This window comes from Euwallacea fornicatus, chromosome 3 (genome assembly GCF_040115645.1).
Source record: "Euwallacea fornicatus isolate EFF26 chromosome 3, ASM4011564v1, whole genome shotgun sequence".
NCBI lineage: Eukaryota > Metazoa > Arthropoda > Insecta > Coleoptera > Curculionidae > Euwallacea > Euwallacea fornicatus.
Window position 1 is genome coordinate 5,059,246 of NC_089543.1, and position 20,799 is coordinate 5,080,044.

At 39.5% G+C, this 20,799-nt stretch overlaps 2 protein-coding genes across 2 annotated transcripts; one reads left to right on the forward strand and one right to left on the reverse strand.

Moving 5' to 3' along the window:
• Nucleotides 1-6,285, forward strand: LOC136350306 (vitellogenin-like). The gene is made up of 7 exons (XM_066301831.1): nt 1-145; nt 567-2,539; nt 2,593-2,789; nt 2,852-3,154; nt 3,211-3,380; nt 3,436-5,127; nt 5,179-6,285. The coding sequence occupies exons 1-7, from the start codon at nt 115-117 to the stop codon at nt 6,177-6,179; spliced, it is 5,367 nt and encodes a 1,788-aa protein (XP_066157928.1). The 5' UTR covers nt 1-114; the 3' UTR covers nt 6,180-6,285.
• A 2,816-nt stretch (nt 6,286-9,101) lies between these two features.
• LOC136350455 (growth/differentiation factor 8-like) lies at nt 9,102-16,625 on the reverse strand. Its single transcript, XM_066302163.1, is given in 6 exon segments — nt 9,102-10,486; nt 11,009-11,222; nt 11,281-11,464; nt 11,860-12,093; nt 16,012-16,413; nt 16,416-16,625. Coding segments are annotated over 6 exon segments (1,266 nt in total). The 5' UTR covers nt 16,483-16,625; the 3' UTR covers nt 9,102-10,321.
• Between the last annotated feature and the right edge of the window lie 4,174 nt (nt 16,626-20,799).

Consider the following 20,799-nt stretch of genomic DNA (forward strand, 5'->3'; position numbering starts at 1 on the left):
TAGCTGGATATTTGAATATATCTCCGCAAATTCAGCTAAATTTTCATATAAATACGGGTTGGTTCTTGGTAACATCACATTCTGCGGCTGGTGTTAACTTACATCACATTAGCAATGTGGTCTCAACTGGCCTTGTGTTTAGTGGGTAAGTAGCCTCTCTTTCAACTTTTATTTTTCATTTATCTCGATTTTTATAAATTTCCCTATTTGTTTTTTTTTTTTAGTTTTCTAATATTTATTCTGACTTCATCGATCGACAATCTCAGCATACCTTAAATTTTATTGTCTTAAATTACCGTTTTTAAATGAGAGGTCCTCATCTGTTCTAGACCTTTCTTCAAACAATTTTTTAACATAACGAAATGTAAAATTTTCCATTTTTGTAATTTAGAGGTCTATAATATATCAACTATTTGATATAAAGAGTGAAACTCCTAGTCTCCTGAATCTTAAAAAATTAATTAAGTAGAAGCGCCCCCCGGCCACCAACATCGGTCGTTCTCTATCACATAAACTGCGGTTAACTGACCATCTAGCTCTATAATTTCTGGCTTTTTTTGTTTCAGTGGGGCTTGCCTACGCCTCTGCTTCTGCGGCATGGAAAGAAAATACCGAATATGAATATGTGGTTAATGGACGCACCCTGAGCAGCCTCCATGAAGCCTTTGACCAGTATTCCGGAATTATCTTCAAATGCAAGTTACTAATTCTGCTTCGTCCTGACGGAAAATTGCAAGGAAAAATAGTTAACCCGCAATACGCCCAAATCCAGAGCCAATTACCTGATGGTTGGAGATCTGAAATCCCCGAAAACCAGTTGGTCTACAAACAGCTGACAATGAAGCCATCCCCATTCCTCATGGAACTGAAAGGCGGCTTAATTAAGTCGCTGATTGTGGAAAAAGATATTACTAACTGGGAAGCTAACATTATCAAGAGTATTGTGAGTCAATTCCAGCTTGACTTGCAGGGAACGAACATCATCCCCAGCCCTGTGAACCACATGCCAGGAAACAACAAACTTGATCGAGTTTTCCAAACCATGGAAGAGACTGTAACAGGTGAAACTGAAACTCTCTACGACGTTCACTATTTGCCCGAATACTTGCTTCAAAGCCAACCCTGGTTGGTTCCTCAAAACAACCTGAAACGTAATGGTCAGGGAGTCATCGAAGTCACCAAGTTCAAAAATTTCACTAACGCTGAAAGCAGGCCCTCGTATCACTACGGATTTGGACATATTGATGAATCTGAGCCATCCTCCAACAAAATGGGAGAATTCTTCATCAGAGAATCTTACTCCCGCATCATTCTTACTGGAGACCTTTCCAGCTATTTCGTTCAAAACTCCTACACTATCAATAAGAACGTGATCAATCCCATTTTTAAGAACAAACAAATGGGATCCGTCGTCAGTATGATGAATGTTACACTGAATACTATGAAAACCGGTCAACAACCTGAAGAACTGTCAAACCCGACAGACATTGGAAGTTTGGTCTACACTTACGAAATTCCCTTTTCTTCCAGCAACAAGGTTCACCATAAATTAGAAAAACATTGGGAAAATGATGACAGCTCAAGCAACTACCCAGAGGAGCAACGGTCAAACAGATTCACCAGGTCCATCTTGACATCTGAAAAGTTGTCCCAGGAACAACATAAGCCTCAACTCTCCAGGGTTCCGGACTTTCCCCTTCTGCCATACATGGTGGGATATCACGGAAAATCCATAAAAGAAAACAGCGACTTCGACCTCAAAGGAAACGTAGAAAAACTCGCCAAAGAAATCAGCAGTGAAATGGAAGATCCAGAGAAGATCTTGTCTGAGTCAAGTTTAGACAAATACACTATCTTGAATTCCCTAATTCGCTTGATGAATGAAGATGAGATTAAATCCGTCGCTGAAGAGCTGTACTCTCAAAACCAGGAGAACCAAGGGCACTTGGCTTGGACCGTTTTCCGCGATTCCGTAGCTGAAGCCGGTACTGGACCAGCCTTCATAAACATCAAGCAATGGATCCAATCCAAGAAAATCGAAAAGAGGGAAGCTAGCCAAGTTATCTGTACCATGACCAACGCTCTTCGAGTCCCTACCGAAGACTACATGAAGAAGTTGTTCGAGCTGGTTAAGAGTCCTGAAGTCAAGAACCAACAGCTCTTGAACGAATCTGCTATTCTGTGCTACACCAACTTGGTGTACAGAGTTTACGTTAACAGCAACGAATCTCACAACCAATACCCAGTCCACGTCTTTGGATCCTTCAACACTAAAGAGGGCAGGGAATACATTAAATCCACTGTATTGCCATATTTGTCTGAAGAATTGAAAAATGCTGTGAACCAAGGTGACGCTACCAAAATCCACGTCTATACACGCGCTATTGGAAACATTGGAAGCAGGCAGATTCTGGAAGTGTTCGAAGATTACTTGGAAGGTCATAAGTTCGTTTCCCAATTCCAAAGGTTATGGATGGTCATCTGCCTGGGTAGGCTAGCCTATTTCAACCCTACTGTTGCCCGCTCTGTTTTCTACAAGGTAAGCAGGCAGATTCCAGAAGAAGTTGAAGTTCCATTTAAGACATGTTATAGATTTACCAAAACACCGCCGAACTTCCTGAAATTAGGGTAGCTGCCGTGTACCAACTGATGAAGACCAACCCACCAGTCGAAATAATGCAACGCATGGCTCAGTACACCAACACTGATGCTCAAGAGCAAGTCAATGCCGCTGTTAAGTCCGTTTTGGTATCTGCCAGCCGTTTATGGTCACCCGAATCAAGAGAATTGTAAGTTATTCACAAAAGAAGTTTGAAGCCTTACAAGCCAATTGTGCAATATTTGATAACAGAAGGGAAGCCGCCCAATCAGCCGTGCCCCTTTTGACCAAAAAGCAGTACGGAGCCGACCAAAGCTACCTGCATCTCCACGACTATGTCGCCCAGGAAATGGAAGTCCACGTAAGACATCAATTTGGCGAATATGGAAGCCAAGACAGCAGCTTTCCAAAAATGCTCGGCTTTGACTTCGTAAATAAGATGCATGGAATGAAGTTCCCGCACTTCCACTTCGAATCTGTGATTTCCAGTATTAGGGAACTTACCAACGTCTTCTACCGCCAAACCGAAGAATTCCGGAAGGCCAGCAATCAAAGGTATTTTTTGTAGATGAGTTTGATTCCAGATAACCGAAATGTGACTCTTTTGATAGATCTCAAGAGCAGCAAAATGACGGCAGTTTCTCCAGCAGCAAAGTTGCCCAGTTGATGAAGTACGAGCGTGAGGAACGAGAACAGTTGGAGTACATTATCTTCTCTGAGATAGAGCACATGCAAAAACTCTGGTCTTTCGACAACCAAACCATGGAGCAATTGCCGGAAAGTAAGCGAATTTAGTCATGTGAGTTAATGGAATGTTAAAAAGTCCCGTCTTTCAGTTATTCGCCAACAAGAGGAACAGCTTAAGAGCGGCAAACAATTCAATTATGCCAAACTTAGACAACTCCAGGAATTGGCCCTGTCTTTCCCCACTGAAATGGGTATTCCATTCCTGTACACTTATGATGTGCCTGTGCTAGTACGATTGGAAGGAAAAATTAAGGCCACCGCTACTCCCCAGATTTCCCAGAAGAACAGAATATACACACCTGAAAAAATTGTAGGAGATGTAGACACCTACGTCACCATCAGTGGGAAAGTCCAGAGCCACTTGAGCTTTGTCACTCCATTCGATCACCAAATTTACTTAGCCGGTTATGACAGAACCCTTCATAGTCACATTCCATTCAAAGCTCAGGTCGACATCGATGTGAAGAACAAGCAGGCTAAGGTCGAGTTCGAATTCCAAGAGAAACACGAAGGAGCTCGTTTATTGCACTTCTCCAGCACGCCTTATACCTCAAGAAGCGATATCATGACAATCAGGCCCGTAGCCTTGAGACCCAACACTCTCATCATCAAGGATCATGAGAAACAGCACAGATTCTTCGACTTCGAGTTTGGAAAGAAAGAAACCGGTTTGTCCTTCCGTGCATGGGGCCACCACCCCGTCCAAAACTTCAACTTGGGCAGTTTGACTTCAATGTGGAAATCCGAGAACTTCGTTACTTTGTGGGACGAACTGTGGGACAAAGCTACCCTCACCTACACTGAAGCTAGCCTTAGGTTCAACCCCAAGCAGTCAACTGTGCGCAAAGTTACTTTCCGATTTAAACATAGTCACGAGTACGTGCAGAAACCTGAGATTGAAAAAGAGGAAGACTTCCTCAGCTTGAGCCAACTGGCGACTAAGCTTCAAAGCGATGAACCTCAGGAACGTCAACAGGAATTGATGAGACACGTTGGATCTGGAATTAAGAGTGTACGTTTCTACAGTACTGATATCTCTATGGAGTGCGAAGGAGACGAGAAGATGCAATACATTTTGGGATATTCTATTGCTAAGAGCAACGTTGGATCTTTGTCAAAGGCATTGGTTTACTACAAAAACAGAAAGCAAAACACATATTCCGCTTTTGAGCTTAGAGGTGATGTCCCTAACACCAACGGATTAGATCTGACCTATTCCCTCACCACCGAACCATCTGCCAAAATTACCTGTAAGTTCCAACATGGTCAGGCTGACAACAAAGAAACCAGGATCTCTGCTCAAGTGCACATGACCAGAAGCAAGGCTCGCAAGCAGTACCTAACCACTGAAGACTCTTTGTACCACGTCTGCAAAGAACAAATGCAAGAAGGCAACTTCCAACTCCCTGCCTGCCAATATATGACCATCAGAGCTAACTTCCTGGATGATATTAAATACAAAGTCCAGTTTGAGAACCTCAACAAGCGATTCGCCGAGTACGTCGATGATGTCTTCAAAGCGAGTTTCGTCTATTACTTCCCAATGACCGAATTCGAATATGTACCAGCGGAAGCGGACAATACCGTAAAAGGAACGGTTCAGTTCCAACCTGAAAATTTACACCAACTCAACGCCACATTTATTATTAAAGATAAGCAATACAAGATCTACAACCAGTCCTACAACAGCGAAATTGTTCATGCCGTGTTGGTGCCACACCCTGTATTCCACATGGGTTCCAGACTTTGGGGTCATTTTAGGGGCCTGAAGAACATCAGACGTAAGACTTATTTTTGAGTTATGAATGAATTTTACACCGTTTCTCTTATAGCAACCTGCGTGATTGACCAAAATGTCGCTCAGACCTTCAGTAACAAGTCATACTCCTTATCCCTGGACAAGCAACTATACACCGTAGTGATGCAATACATCCCCAAAGACGCCAGATGGAAGGGCGACGAACAGCAAACCGTAGAGATGCAATTGAAGCAACAACTCAAGAACTGCGTTATCCTAGCCCGCCAGACATCGGACAACCAAAAGGAAGTGATCATTTCTTTCAATCATGAAAAAACTATGGGCAAAACTGTAGAGATCCAGATGAAGCCCAACCAAGGCAAATTCTCTGGATCAAGCCCTGCAGCCTCCGTTTTGGTTGATGGCAAGCAAATGACATTTGACGACAAACAAAGTGCCGATTTATACGACGGATTTGTCGAAATTTACTCTTTACCTAACGGTGAAGTGAAAATTCAATTCCATCACAGCTTCTACGTGATCTTCGACGGACAACGCATTAAAGTGACTGCCATCGACGGAGCCTTGCGTGACTCAATCTACGGTCTTTGCGGTCGCTACAGCGAGGACCAACAGGAAGACTTCACCGTTCCCGCCAAGTGCGTTGTGAGAACTCCAGAAAAGTTCACTGAAAACTTCCAGATAAGTTCTAAGAGGGGTCGCCGTCAGCACCGTTTTGGAGAATGGGGAAGTGAATGCGTACCCAAGATATTGCCCGTGTACGCCGATATCATCTCCGACCTCGATGTCGGAAGGTCACAGTCATCTTTCCAAAAAGCAACGCAGTCCGGAACCAGGATGCTCAACCGGTACGTCGAGGAGAATGGTCACATTTGCTTCAGCATCCACCCATTGCCTACCTGCAGAGGCTCAGTCCAGAGGAGTTTTACCAAGCTGGTCCCAGTTCACTGCATTACAGCCACTAAGGCTGCTTACATTTTCAAAGCGCAAATCGATCAGGGAAGATCTACCGATTTCAGCACGAAGTCCGAAACTATGAGCGTAAATATGGAAGTTCCTGTGCAATGCGATTGAACAATACCCAATACAATGTATTTAAATTATATTAAGTTCTATGACGAACATTCAGAAAATGTAAAAAAAAATGGTTAAATAAATATTTTCTGTTTTGTGTAAAAAATGTTTGGTGATTTTGCTCCAGACCCATCGCGCAGCGCTGTTTAAACCATTTCTGCGCAACGTGGAGCGTTAAGGTGTTACAGCGTGATCGCGTCGCGCTGCACTGCGCTTTGGAAATTTGCTCTGCACTGAAGGACGCCAAATTTCGCGATTCTCCAACAGGAGCTACCGCGATCCGGCAAGTGCAGGAACATCAAAGGAAAACGTTTGTTTTTGACAGGGCTGTAAGTAGGTGCGCTATCTGTACAGTTCTGAGTTGATCGACCGTTGATTTTAGAAAAAATAGCGTGCGCACGCGCCAACTGAAGCAAAGTACAGAATCAATTTTTCTTTACAACATTTTACGTTGGTTAGTTCCACTCTGCGGCGAGCTACGCGGTTCAGCGAGGAGAAACCCAAAAACTACGTTGCAGTTCATATGATCATGTAAACATTCTGGGAATATCCGCTGATTATCTCGAATAGATGGCCCTTTTTCACAATCATTCCCAAAACGCGGCTAAGCGAGCATCTACTTAAATGGCAAAGATTTTTCTATTTTATCACGACCAAATTCCCATGATGCTTTTCGTGTTATGCCCCGTACCGGCCTAGGGGGGGTAGGTTTCTTGACGGTAGAGGTTGGTCACTAAAAATTTCTCCCAGGGTGCCAGACTTGCTGTATCCAGTCCTAGTTGTGCAATCTGGACTTTCCAGTGGATAAAGTAACTGGATTCTGGAGGAACCGCATGAGGAAGAACGAGAGTTGAGTTAAGATAACGAAAGATGCCTTACGCAATATATTATAGATTACTGAAACAAACCCCACATGTAAGTTAAGTTTAGTCAATTGTCAGCAAAAAGGGTCTAAGAACAGACGTTATCCATTTCTGTGTTACGATTAACGTGATAGGACTAAGCTCACATATTAATCCTTAAATTCCAATAGTGACTTAGACCTATATTTATTAGTCGTTTAGGAACGTGTTCTGTATATCCAGTGATAATGTCAGTTTCATGTTGCCGAACTTTTTTACATACCAATTTCCTATTTTTTCATTATGTCTACATAAAAGTTCCTAACTAGTCTTGGAAACACATTATTCTCGACATTCCTATCTAACGTTGAGCATCAGCAACCATGACTTCATTAAGAATATTTATTCTCATATTGACGCTCATCAGCTGCACAATTCAAAAAATTGCAGACATATTTGTAGACCACAATCTATCCAGTCAAATACAGAACTACCTAAGGAACGTGCAAGACTACAAACTGTACTCAGTTTGCAATATTATAGTGGACTGGAAGGATGGGCAGTGTAATGATATCATGAGCAGCTACATAAGGTTCTCTAAGTGTAAGAAGATCATTACCGATAGATTTGACAATCGTATTTTCTCCGATACTGAGTGGAGCCTTACTGTTGTAGCTATCAGGAGCTTCACTAATTTCTACGATAAGCTAGATGAATTAGTGCGTTCCAGGTACTTCACCAATATGGGGAAGTACAAATTCGTAATGTGTTTTAAGGTGGGACCCACTAACCAGATTATATTCATGTCGAAACAAGTTTGGAAGGTCCTTGTCTTAGACTTCGTGATAATACATTTTAATAGTAATTTAATGGTGACGAGTTACAATCCCTTCACAGAAAAGCTTCAGGTCTTCAACAGCGCACTGAACAAAAAATTCCAAGAATTCCCCGATAAGTTGAAAAACATGAACGGACTCCCGCTAAAGCTATTTGTCATTGGCAAAATCATTTTTCCTCCAAGCTCCAACTACAATGACTACGCCTTCAACTTTAAAATGTGTTTAAAGGATTACTTCAACGCTACTATTATTGACGTAGTGGTTGAAAAAGACACAAGCACGATAGATCAAATCCAACGCAGGCTAATATATGAAGACGTGGAAATTTTCCCGATGCTGCAAGTCTTCACGGGGCAGTCCATACCCGTAGAATACAAGGGGAGAATAACGAGATTGTATCCACAAACGATGAACAACTTGATGATGATAGTGCCCAAAGGCAAGCCGATTCCCAAGTGGAGGCGTTTTTTGAAAGTTTTCTCGATTCGCATTCTCCCGCTTAATATTTTGGTTGGAGTAATGGTGTCAATATTGAACAAATACGTCTCGAAAGCCAAAAAAATGGACTACCTCAGTTTTATGGCGGTGCAGCTCAGAACTCCAATGCGCCACTTTGCGAAGGAGAAATCCCCAATAAAAGCACTGTGGTTCTTGTGTTGCGTATTTAATGGAGCTATATTGGACCTCTTTATCTTCCGTAACATAATCGTCACGAATTACCATAACGAAATTACAAGTTTAGAGGAACTTCGTAGAAGTTCCCTGAAAATTTTCAATACTGACTGTCCGGTACCGTCTGATTTCGCCACCACGCTAGTGAACAAGACGATATGGCACAGTAAGATCGGCAGTAATGAGGAAAATGCGTTTGTTGGTTCCGCGGAAACTTTCGACAGAATCGCCAAATGGCATGCAAACCAAAAGCGTCCATTCCACTACCGGAAACTTCAAGAGATAGTGCAACCTGCCTTTGGTTCTTACTACTGCAAGGCCAAGTCGCCTTATTTCAAAAAGATCAACGCTTTGGCTTTGAGGGTTAGAGAATACGGAGCGTCGTTCAGCTCATTTGTGAACTACAAGAGACTCTTGGTGGATGAGTCTGAGACTATGCTATTGTTCGAGAATTATTTTGCCGTTTTGGTGATATGGATATCAGGGATGTGCTGGAGCGGGATGGTTTTAGTCGCAGAAATATGGGTGAAGTACGGGAAGTTATTGTAACCATAAAGGAAACTTGTCGCTATTGTTACTAAAAAATAATTTAATGTAAAAAACCTATATTACACCTAAAAGGGTTCCTAGGAGTGCTTAAAATTATTTATCACAAGTTAATGGCATTAGAACACAATATGGCTAGTACCGTGTATGTAATTGCACTAGAAATAAAGGATCGAAGTTTAAATATTACCCCGGATATGTAAACACTTCAGATAAATAATATTCCAGCACATAAACATCAAAATTAACGTACCATAAGTACCAAAAGGCCAAACGATAATAAATAAAATAAATAATAAAACTAAAGTGTTTACACTCTCTGCAAGCTCATAAATTACTTAGAAAAAAATTACCTCCAACAAAGTCATGTTATAAGTACTTAGGGCATAAACTCTACTTTCAGACAATATCGATATAGAGGGTTCACATATTTTTTCGTAACGTGCTAAATTTAGTAAGACATCGCGCCCGCGCGATTAAAGAAAAGTTCGAGATGAATTATACACGAAAATAATATTTCGAACGTTCAAAAACTGGCAAAAGACAGTCTAAATGCAAATATACGATTGGTCCTGCCAAGCCTGAAATCTTTGCCTTTAGGCCGACTTTATATCAGTTAGGTACCAATGGGCCTGCTGTATGCTGTAAATTTGAGCACGAGAGCCAAAAACCAAACAGCAGAATTATAGATAAGCAGTGCTTTCCTTCTGAAGCGCCCTTTGGTCCTGTTCTCTAAATATAACACTATGTTAAAACCTTTTTCCATCTTTTAACAGTCTTGCTTATGATGGAGAAAGTGTAACTTCGTGCGTTGCCAAAGTCAATATACATATCACCAGGGCCGGCCTTAGCAAGTCTAGCGTCCTGGGCGAAATTTTTAACCCAGTCAAGGAAATTCGCCACCCTTCCTGGTCTACCGCCCTGGGTCGCCACCTAACCTCGTCCCCCTAAGGCCGGTACTGCATATCACTAAAAATACTGCTGAAAACATTTCTTAGACACCTATACAATATTCATTTTTTCTAATAATAATTGACTAAGTTGCTATTGCTCCCATCTCCATTAAAATTCCCTAAGCTGTCACGAAATTCTGATAAACAGATACAAGTGAAGATTTTTTTAAGACAGAGTGTTGAAAATTTCAAATTCAAACTAGAATTATTCCCAAGAATCGCCTATGAATTCTTAATTATTAAGAATCTATTGTCATCCACTATGTACATAAATCAACTTTCCAGGTAGTTTACATACACCCGCATGTTTCCACGATCATATTCGACAGTAGTTTCGTCGTTAGCGTTTTATTACCATCCATGTAGATTAAATGTAATGGCTGAAATTGGGTAGCCGCGCAGCACGGGGTTAGCTCAGGACGTGACCCTTTTCGATTGGAACTGCCCATCATTTTCTGAAAAGAACAGAAAAATCTATGAAAAAATTTTGTGGTTAAAATTTTTGAACTGCGCAAGTACTGGACGAATTGTCGGGAACGAGGTAAATACAAGCGTGCGCACGCTGCGATTGTTAGCTCGTGTTCGAGGAAATTAAAGATCGAGCAGGACGTCCCAGCGGTGCAAATATGATAAATAACTTTTTCACCATTTAATATATCGTTTTTTCTTAACGGGAAAGCTGCAATGTTACGATCTCTTTCTGTTCAATGAGAGGTTTCTAGCAATTTCTATGACGCAGGTCCTGCATCAATCTTCAACAGTTTTTGAGATAATGAGATTAAGTTGATCTGAATGGCTTAAAGAAAGAGAGAACAATATTAAAATGTCGAAAGCATCCTGTAGTTCTAATTAGGACATCCCGTAGGCAATGAAAAAGAATTACACCGCAGAGTATCGATACCTTCACGAAATCAAAAAAAGCTTTGGACCGACTGCGCATTGATGGTGGCTGTGCGTACTACCTGCGCAAAACATACCTGAATTATGCTGTTATGCTGACTAGCACTGTTCATGATGGCTGTGGGCGTGGTGCAAGACCCTCGGCAAAAGTAGGCGTTGTACCCGTCAGGTTTAATGATCCAATCGCTCCATCCTATATCAGCGAAAGAGACATAGAGACTCTCCCTGCAGCACTCATTGGGCGAATTTCTGCAGTCAGTTGATCTTTTCAGTCGTCGATAAATTGGAGCTCTAAGATTAGTATTAGTTATAAGGGCCAATCGTTGCAGTAATGGATTTCGAAACTAACCGTCTTTGTTGCGAATGCGTGTAAATGATCAAGAACGGCCTCAGGTCCCCTGAGGATGACAGAGGAGATTGAGATTTGTCTAAGCCGCAAGTCTTGCAAATTACGTTGATGGCATGAATGGGGGAATACTGGAAGTCCAGCCATTTCTTCACTACATAGCTGACATCTACCTTCAACCAACCCTCTGAAAAAGGTAGAAGTTGATATTATTATTAGGTAGCCAAGGATTGGCCATAGTGGGAGGGGAAGGTAAGTGCAGGGTCAGTGTTAGCAAATATGGCGCTCGCAGCCCTCGTCCAATCTCGCTCCCCCACAAAGCCAGTACTGAGTAGGAGGGTGCCTGAGGTGCACCCAATATTTATTGCCGACGTTCACATAGATTGATTAGAAGTGTATAATAATCGTGTTATTGTTTAATATTATGACAAGGCCAGATGAAATATTTTCTTGTCAATAATAATATTAAACATATATCTGTTAACACCCCCAATTTCCTCGCGATATAAACGCAAAAACCTTTATACGTGGTTTGTTTAAAAGTCTTAAGTTATTGAACTTCCCATGGTAAGGACAACTCACCACTTATGTTCGTATCCTGTATTGCCAGAGGGTTCGTCTTTTGGAAGCTCTTGTTCGTGTCCCAATGGGCTACTTCATAGATTATGAAGGTTTGATTGTGTGGATCCATTACATCGGACTTCTTGTGAAACCACAATTCCGCAGTGCTTACATCAGAACTGTGGATATCATTGGGCATCTGGAATGGTAGGCATGCCGAAGGATAATCTATTTTCCTAAGGCAACGCGCATCATCTGGAAAGAAATTAATTAGTTAGTCAATTGTGTAAGTAATTGTGTAATCAGTCGCAGAAATGTTTATGCAAAAAAATGCACTAAAAATTCATAAAAATATTGAAGCTAAAGGTCGAATTCTATTCTGTAAACAAGCAATCGAAAATAGCCTAGTCACTACTACAACGTTATAAGATTATTTTTATGTTGGCTCCTTCAGTCTCATATCGGTCCAAGGCGTAAGTCTGCAGATATCTACAAGATTTCCAGAGTTACAGTTGATGCTTGAAATTATTTATGTTATTAACCCCTTTAAAATGGAAGTGAAAACCTCCTCAGTCCCTTACAGAACTCAAGACTCAAACCTGACCTTTCTATTGATAACTTCCTCAGTTAACTTACACGTTCTTCAAATGGCTTTTTGTTGTCTTTTAGAAGCGACATTGTAAGTTTCAGTTAATCAATTTAATACTCTCTGTTAATTGTTAGTTTTTATAGGTATTTCAGTTTTTTATTTTCTCCCCTCGCCCTCTCGCCTCCTTATCCGAAGTTCCTCTCTGGTTGATTTTATTTATTTCCCCAATGATTTTTTTAACACTTTTTCATATTCATTCGCTTCTTCTCCAATTTGTAAAAAAAATAAAATATGTATATTTTCCAAAACTTCGGAACAGTAACAAAACCCCAATGATTTTCGTGGCTTAGCTCTTAGTTCCGCAGCTCTCCCCGTCTTCCCTTCATTCTCATCAACCATGATACTAAATAATATTAATATTTTCTCACTGTAGGGAAAGAGCCAAATATCCAGAATAAATTACTTATGAATCTCCAGGTACTTGATAAAGTTTTTGCATTATTTAAGGGATTTTAAAGATATTTTATAAAATACAGTGTCGGCTTTATGGGGAGGAGGGGATGTTGTTTGACGACCCAGGAGAACGGATTTTGCCGGTCGACGGTTTTTCTTGGGGGTAAGGGGGCGGCAATTGAAAATTTTGCCCAGAGCGCCAGACTCGCCGATGCCGGCCCTGATATAAAATGCCCACGCTGTCTCTAAACTCAAAAATTATCGAGAATTTTAGTTGAACAATAATAGATAAGAAATTATAATATTGACGATATTTTCAAGGGGTCAGAGATAGAGAAGAATTATTTTTCAAAATGTAAATTTTGAAAATTAAAAACCTGAAAGTTCAATCAACGTGGATAAATGGATGAAGTTACACAGAGCTTCGTGTTTTTGAACAATGGGAAACGCTAAACCAGGGAGTGAATATTCTGACCCCAACTTCCCTCATCAACAGCGGGTTGGAAACCAAAACGAAGTGGTACCGTTGCCGCAGTACCCATTTTGCAATTGTCAAAGGAAAGCAACGAATGGAACGTGCCGGTACTCAAGAACAATAGGACAACGCAATAACGAACAGAATAGGGCGGAATGTGCGACATAATAGGGGTGCAACAAACATTTGTCCGTTGAAAGAAAACTATAATTTAGATTCGTAAAACAATAAGCAACAGAATTTTGACGTCTTCTAGATGCTCAAGACTAGTTCCGGGTCGGAGAAGTTTATTTCCACCAGCGGTTTTTAGTGCACAGACACTTCGCTGAATTTCACGCTACCCGGGCGCTAAAACAACTAGTCGGATTTTCGTACAGTTTCCTCGTGAGAAAAAAGTACATGTGGGCTTAATGTTAGTCTATTGTCTATTCGATTTACTAAGGAATTGCTTTTATCCTGGATACTTAAAGCAATCCAGAATTTAAGAATTATCATGCTGGTAGTTGCGCATCAATACAATAGGACTTTGAAGTCAAAATCTCGTTAGTAGATAGCCCCATGCAAATAGACATTGATTTCTTCTCGAAAACACTTGATAGAGTTCCAAGAACTACTTTTATCATTAATCAATTAAAATCATAGAGATTTTATTGGGACCTATGACATTTTATAATGTAGCCTAGATATGAGCTATTTTATGTAGAACCCTCTTATGTAAGATTTTAGCGAGATACGTTATCTGGAAACGAAACGAAAAATTACACTTTGTGATAATTTACATCTTAGTCAAGAATTTGACCTCATACGTTAATAAATCTGCGCATTTCTGTTTAAGTATCTTAAATTGGTGACATACAGTCGCTCTCTAGTCCGACTTGAAGTCGTATGATTAAATGTCTTATGATAAACTCACTGTAATTACTGATGTTAAGAGTTCTATGAAGATGCTTCGTTATCTACGACATGAGCCAGCTACATGCTACCGTTAATTCAATTATAGAAAAAGATGTTTTCCCTCCCACCCTTCTGATATTGGTGGCAGTAATGCGCGATCTTCGCAGTTAAATTATTGTTTTAAGTTTCATCAAACCAAATACAGGCGAAAAACGCACGCAAATCTCCTGGAAAATTGCATCAAACTAGAAAAAATTTTTGCATTCATTTGCCCCCACATTAAGTTCATTGTCGCCTAGCATAATGCCCCTTTGTTGCGCCAGTAACTTTTGGACCTAAACGCGTATCAGAAACTATGGCGTTAATGATGTGTATTTACGTGTCTTATTTAAAAATATCGAACCAAGATTATTATTGTTTTGCATAAATTAAAGATTATAAATATTTCAAAAATGCGTATATTTATAAAACAATTAACAATAAGAAAACTAATCGCATGCCAAAGCACAAAGCAAAACGTTTTTCTAAATTTGTCGCTCTCATTGAAGACGGTCACACTAATTTTCTTGAATTACGTATGAACGCCCTATATGCGATTATATAACATATAAGAGCTAAATAAGGGTCTGCCGGCTCTCTATTACTGGCGAACCTCACTAATAGGGATCTGACTATTGATTGGATTTGGGTTTCGATAAGGCAATTTTTTTGCCTGAAAATAAGGAAAATAGTGATTACACCTCAGGCCAACGCAGCCACCGTAGAAAATATGAAGTTCTACAATAAATGAAAAATTTCAAGGAAAGAGTGTTCACGGCATTTGCGACGAAGTTTCTCCAGAATGAAAGCAAAATACCCCATAGAAACGTATTTAATCAAATATTACTGCAGAACAAAATCAGTGTTATTAATGTATAATTAATTAACAGGCAATAATGGATCACCCGGAGTTAGTATGATTGCACGAGAAAATTTAATCTTGAGTTCCCAGGTCAACCACGTTCCAGAGCACAGATAGTGACAAATCGGTTATTAATTTTTTTTTTTTCAAAAGGCGCCTTGAAGCAATCTGTAATCAGCGAATAAGAATATGAGGACACTGGCCAAAGTACTGGCCCATTGCGCTACACGTGACCAAACTACTCCGACCAGAGAACTGATTCATAATGGAAAAATCGAAAAAAACACAGTGAAGTTATCAAGACTGAAAAGGCCTTTAAGGTCGTGCATAATCAGGAGGATGTTGGAATTGTCAGATATGAGAAGAGGAACGGTGAATCGTAAATTGAAACTCTGTCACATTAAAGATTTTTGTGTTTGAATCAAAATTTATGCTTAAAATTTGGCAGAAAAATAAAGTTATGTCTGTTGCTGCAGGACAGGACAATAAGCGCATTCGCCAGACATCAACAATTACTCTCCGCCTGCGTGTCAGTCCCATAGAAAAACAAATATTGCGGACAGATGTATTATCGACATCCACTATGAGCATACACTTCCTCGAAATTGCCTTTCCAGGAATAAATCGTTTAGAGGAATAGTGGATTTTAAAGAAGGCAGAACCATTAAACCCATCTCTTGAAGTCGTAAATTTACGATTATTATGTACCTTCAGAGAATCCTCATATATAAACATGATTCTTTTCGTTTTCGTGGTACCTCAAAGGGACATAAAACGCTAATCTCTGTCTGCGAAATAAAAAAATGTCCAAGTATGAGCTATGAGCCTGTGTGACTATGAGCGATCTTACTGCCACCTCACCTTCGTAGGGAAGCACTATAGCTTGAGTAGTTTTCCCGTAAAAACCATCTTCCAGGGAACTCCGGTAATCCATGTTATCATCGGAAAGCATATTCTCATTCTCCTGGATAGGTTTCGGCAAGTCCTCGAGTTTGATCTGGGGCTTTTCCTTCAGCCGCAACTTCTTGAGTATTTGATTTTTGATATATTCGATTCTCAGAGCGGTAAAGTCTGCCTCACTTATCGTCCCGGCCGGATCACCGACTTCGCTATCGACACTGTTATCCAGAGGTTCCGAACCCGCAGCCGTTCTGAAGTAGAACGAGGATGGAAATTTCAATCCTGAGACATGATTAACTGAATCACTTAGAACGATTATGACCACCAGCGTTAATACCGCCCGATGCATTGTGGAAAAAAATTACGGATGATACACACGAACTTGTTTACAAAATGCTTTAAATTGATGCTGGGAATTTCTCTCTTAAACATAAACTTTACCCCACCATTTCTTTCTTAACATCTCGGGTTCTCATGATATATTTGAACCTTTAGCCTGACATATCTCTGTCGGAACTAGAGTAATATAGTGGTAAATTTTGATAATGCTAAGGAGAATGCCACTACAGGGCACGTGCTAAAAGATAAACACATTTCTCGCCATGAGAAGGAAAATCAGTTTTTTGAGCGAAATTTTCTGTAGTGACTTAACATCTTTGATGTTATGCTGTGTCCATAACCCACTGTGACAAATGATTTCATACATACTTTATGACGAAGAGCAGATAAGCGCTCTTCTGTGACACGTTATCACTTGAATAATTCATGCCTATAATCATTAATCACGAGCATGTGCTTATTATTTTCGCCGAGTGATGCCGTTACTCAGATCCACGTCGAAGAAATACAAAAACATCAAAAAAGTCCTTTCGAAGTTCCGTAATTCGTTTTAGCATTAGCTCTTCTCTTATTACCATTATCATATATGGGAAATCTCATTTTATTTCGTATGAATAGAATTGTGTTTTTATCGGACTGACCCAAACTCGTGCCGCTCGTTGATGCAAATCGGACAACTTCTGCTGATCTAAATCTCCACTGATACCCTCGTAACTTGTCTATTGTGGACTCGCTGTGCAATGCGTTATGCAGCTCCAAATTATCTTTTCTATTTTTGGTTGCTGTTAGAATGCACATTCCATCGAATTTGATAAGAGAGCATAATACGGAATAGGTTGGAGCACCCCTGGTGATCATGCGCGGGTGTGTCATTTTTTGCCTTGTCGCCAACAAAACTCCTGGTAGAGGAACACTACGCTAAAGCGTGATCCTATGTGTCGTTCACCGGATTTAAAAAATTCAAGAAATTGTGTAAAAACATACATTTCGTCTGACAGTTCAATAACAAATTACTTTGATAAGACCGGCGAATTCCAGACAATTAATTAAATTAAGACATTCTTGAGGAGAATGTAAATCCAATGACAAATTGTGAAACATCTCGGATTTTTCCTTAAATTAAATATTTTTAGTAAACTTTACCCCCGTGATACTCTCGCATTATTTACACCCACGCTGTTTATCGTTTATTGCAGTTATTTAAAGAATTTACTGGGAATATCGCATATGTAGCTGAGGACAAAAATGTATAACCAAGGTCCCAACTGAAAAGCGAATAAAGCAAGTGGCAGTAAATGACACAAGTCTGATAGCGCAGGTAACGATCAAGGGGCCTTTTAAACCCTGTAAGCAGAATAGGCCGAAGCACAGCTTTATGTGTCTTCTTAAATTTTACGTTGATGTCTTTCGCTATTGCTTCCTATATTGGACATGCATTTATTTTATGCTATATTGGACATGCATCTAGGGTTTCCCCGGAAGTATTGCGTTGGACATCAGCAGTGGTTCACCAGCCGTGGAGTTGCAAACGTAGAAATACCCCTATCGACTTTCTCACTAGGTCAAGTTAAATAAAATAACGGCTTAAAAAACAAATAAGTATTAACTTTCCATGAATTTAAGAGGGTACAACATAAAATAACAAATATGTGAAATTACATCATTTTATAGTGAGTTTGCGACATACTTGGACACGATAAGCAATCTTTTAGAAATATATGGAATGTTTTTTCTAGTTACGTAGAATTGTTTTGAGCAAATATTATTGACTAGCTCATATGGGGATTCTGTTATTCTTTCCTGGGGTTAGAAAATAAATTGACCTTATTGATTTTTATTTCAGCATACGACCCCGAGCTACATGAAAAGATTTTGATCATCTGTTCGACTGGATAGACAAAGCCAATAGAATCACAGCAAAAGTATAGAGAAATTGACGTATATCGATGTGTCCAGACTTAGAAGAAATTGTAAAATAAAACAAGCATTTTACTGAAAGCTCTAGAAGCCCCTTTCTATGAAAACCAAAGCTCTGCAACTCCCCTTCCGGAGGTTTCAATTTTCTAGTAAGGGACAAAATTATGTGACTGAGGGTTGTTTATGTTGAAAGATACCCTTAACTGTTTGGACCTTCACAAGTCGCAAAACATTCTCCAATTCAAGCCATCTTCGTCATATAATCAATACGTATCTGAAAGCGTACTTCTCGAGTCAGTGAACAATGTACGCGTTCCTATTAGTACACAGGATAAAATGCGGTTCCAATGTGACGATGCCACTACAAACTTTGCCTGTACTATGTAGGATTATCTCAACTAACATTTTTATAGGTGATGCACCGAAACAAGCAGTGCTATCAGGTGGCTAGCGCGCAGTCCCGATTTAAGCTCGTAGAATTTTTTTTCTGGAATTGGATCAAGTCGTTAGTGTATGAAACTCCTCTAGACACCCAACAGAAACTGCTAGGAAGAGTGATAGCAGACTCTCTTTTCGTGCAACAATATCCACATATCTTATAAAGGGTGCGTGATTCAATTATTTCAAGAACAAATTTACGAGGCAGGTTAAGCGTTGTAATTTTGAATCTTTATTATATATATTTTTTACTTTATCTTTAATAAAAATCAATTAAAAATCGAAGGGTTGTGGTGTCAATGAGCTCTCATTGAGTTTTTAAACAAAAATGGCTCTGGATGCCAAAACAGCTCATTTTTGATAAAGGATTTCTAACAAGAATGTTCCATCACAATATCCCTTGTAATTTCTTTAAGCTTAGCACAACCTTTTTGAAGTAGCCTGCATAGTATATATGTATGTAGAAGGAAAGGAACCAAGAGGAAAAGAGAGAGAAAAAATCATAATATATCTTTTAATTTAACTATTTATAACACAAGAATACATAATTATTCCTGAGAACAAAACAAAGCATTTAGATAGATGAAGAATTAAGAAATTTTTTTCGGCATTCTTGACGTATTGGTGAAGATAATTTTTGAGATGTTCCAAGACTTTCTAAATCTAATTGACCATGGACTAAAAGAAATTTCTAAGTACTCTGATTTTCACTTGTAAAACGCCTCGTGTAGAATACTTAACCTTGATCAACAAGTACGAGCAAGAGAATTTCCAAATCACATCCTATTCTGACTAGTCGTGATTCAGCTGAAAATTTATTGATGTACAAATTATTCAATAATGAGTGTAAATATTTGAGATATTGTTTATTATTTGTATTCATCAGGCGAAAGAACGTACAATAACCGGAGTAGCTGATATGCAATTTGCTTTAATATAATCGGTTAACATGACTTGTTTTAAAATTAAACATTTATTTAGTTAAGACGTGTGGCAAATATTGATATGCTACGAAATTGAGATGAGTTATCCGCAAGTACGCTAAACTTGTGTTATTGATAGGGAATGTTAAGTTTAAAGCCGAAAAGCAATAAAAGAGAGATTTTGCATATTTCCTGTAAGTGTAAGTGCCTGTTTAGCCAAGGAGCAAGTCCGCATGTTCATAAAACTAATTTATAGTTAGCTTAAGTTTCCATACCCATCACACAGGTCGAGTTTTACTTTCACCTACTAATGAATTATAAATTTACTTAAAACAAATAAATAAATCCGTTAAGTAAACTGCGTACTGAATCAACATTAGAAGGTTATCAAAGTATGTTAATAGTGCCTAATTCTTGATTATTTACAATATGCCAAATACTATGGGAAGACTTTTATTGTTATCAGAGGAGTATAGCTTTAAGATCAAAGGTTGGCCAATAATTAATACGGTCCGCGGTTTTCCTGGTATATCTCGAAACGAACAGGAATTCATCAGCAATTATTGTTTAGTGTCAAAAATCAATTTGATAATGTAGTACCATATATCAAGGGCATGTTCGACTAGAGGCACGTGTATGGGAGCGTATTAACCTCTGCTTACTAAGTAATCAAGAAGTACACTAAGTATATTAGAAGAATACTCTGGAAACGTCATACCATCTAGTAGCCATAATCTCGCTTTAGCATTTGGCTTCGCAATTAACGTTACGGTCATTCTCGAAGCTCTCGTGCCACTAACCTAACTCTTGCCTTCACAGAACAGGTTTTAATTAACTCTCCATCTTTCTTCCTCTATAATTCTTTGATTTCGTCAAGTCTTGAATATCTCGTTTGCAAGTGTAAATGCAAGTGGTCAGCCTCGGCATGTGTGAAAGCAGGACACTCTCCTTGCGAAAGTCATCGTGCTAAACATAAGTATGTACATAATAAAAAAAAAATATGTGCGAACATTCGTATCAAGCACTGTTGTTGTTGTAAGCGACAATGACCTGCTAATAAACCATACATATTGTGCCGAGAAACAACATTAACTTCTTGTTTTTAACATTGAGTCTGCTGCTATGCGTTTCT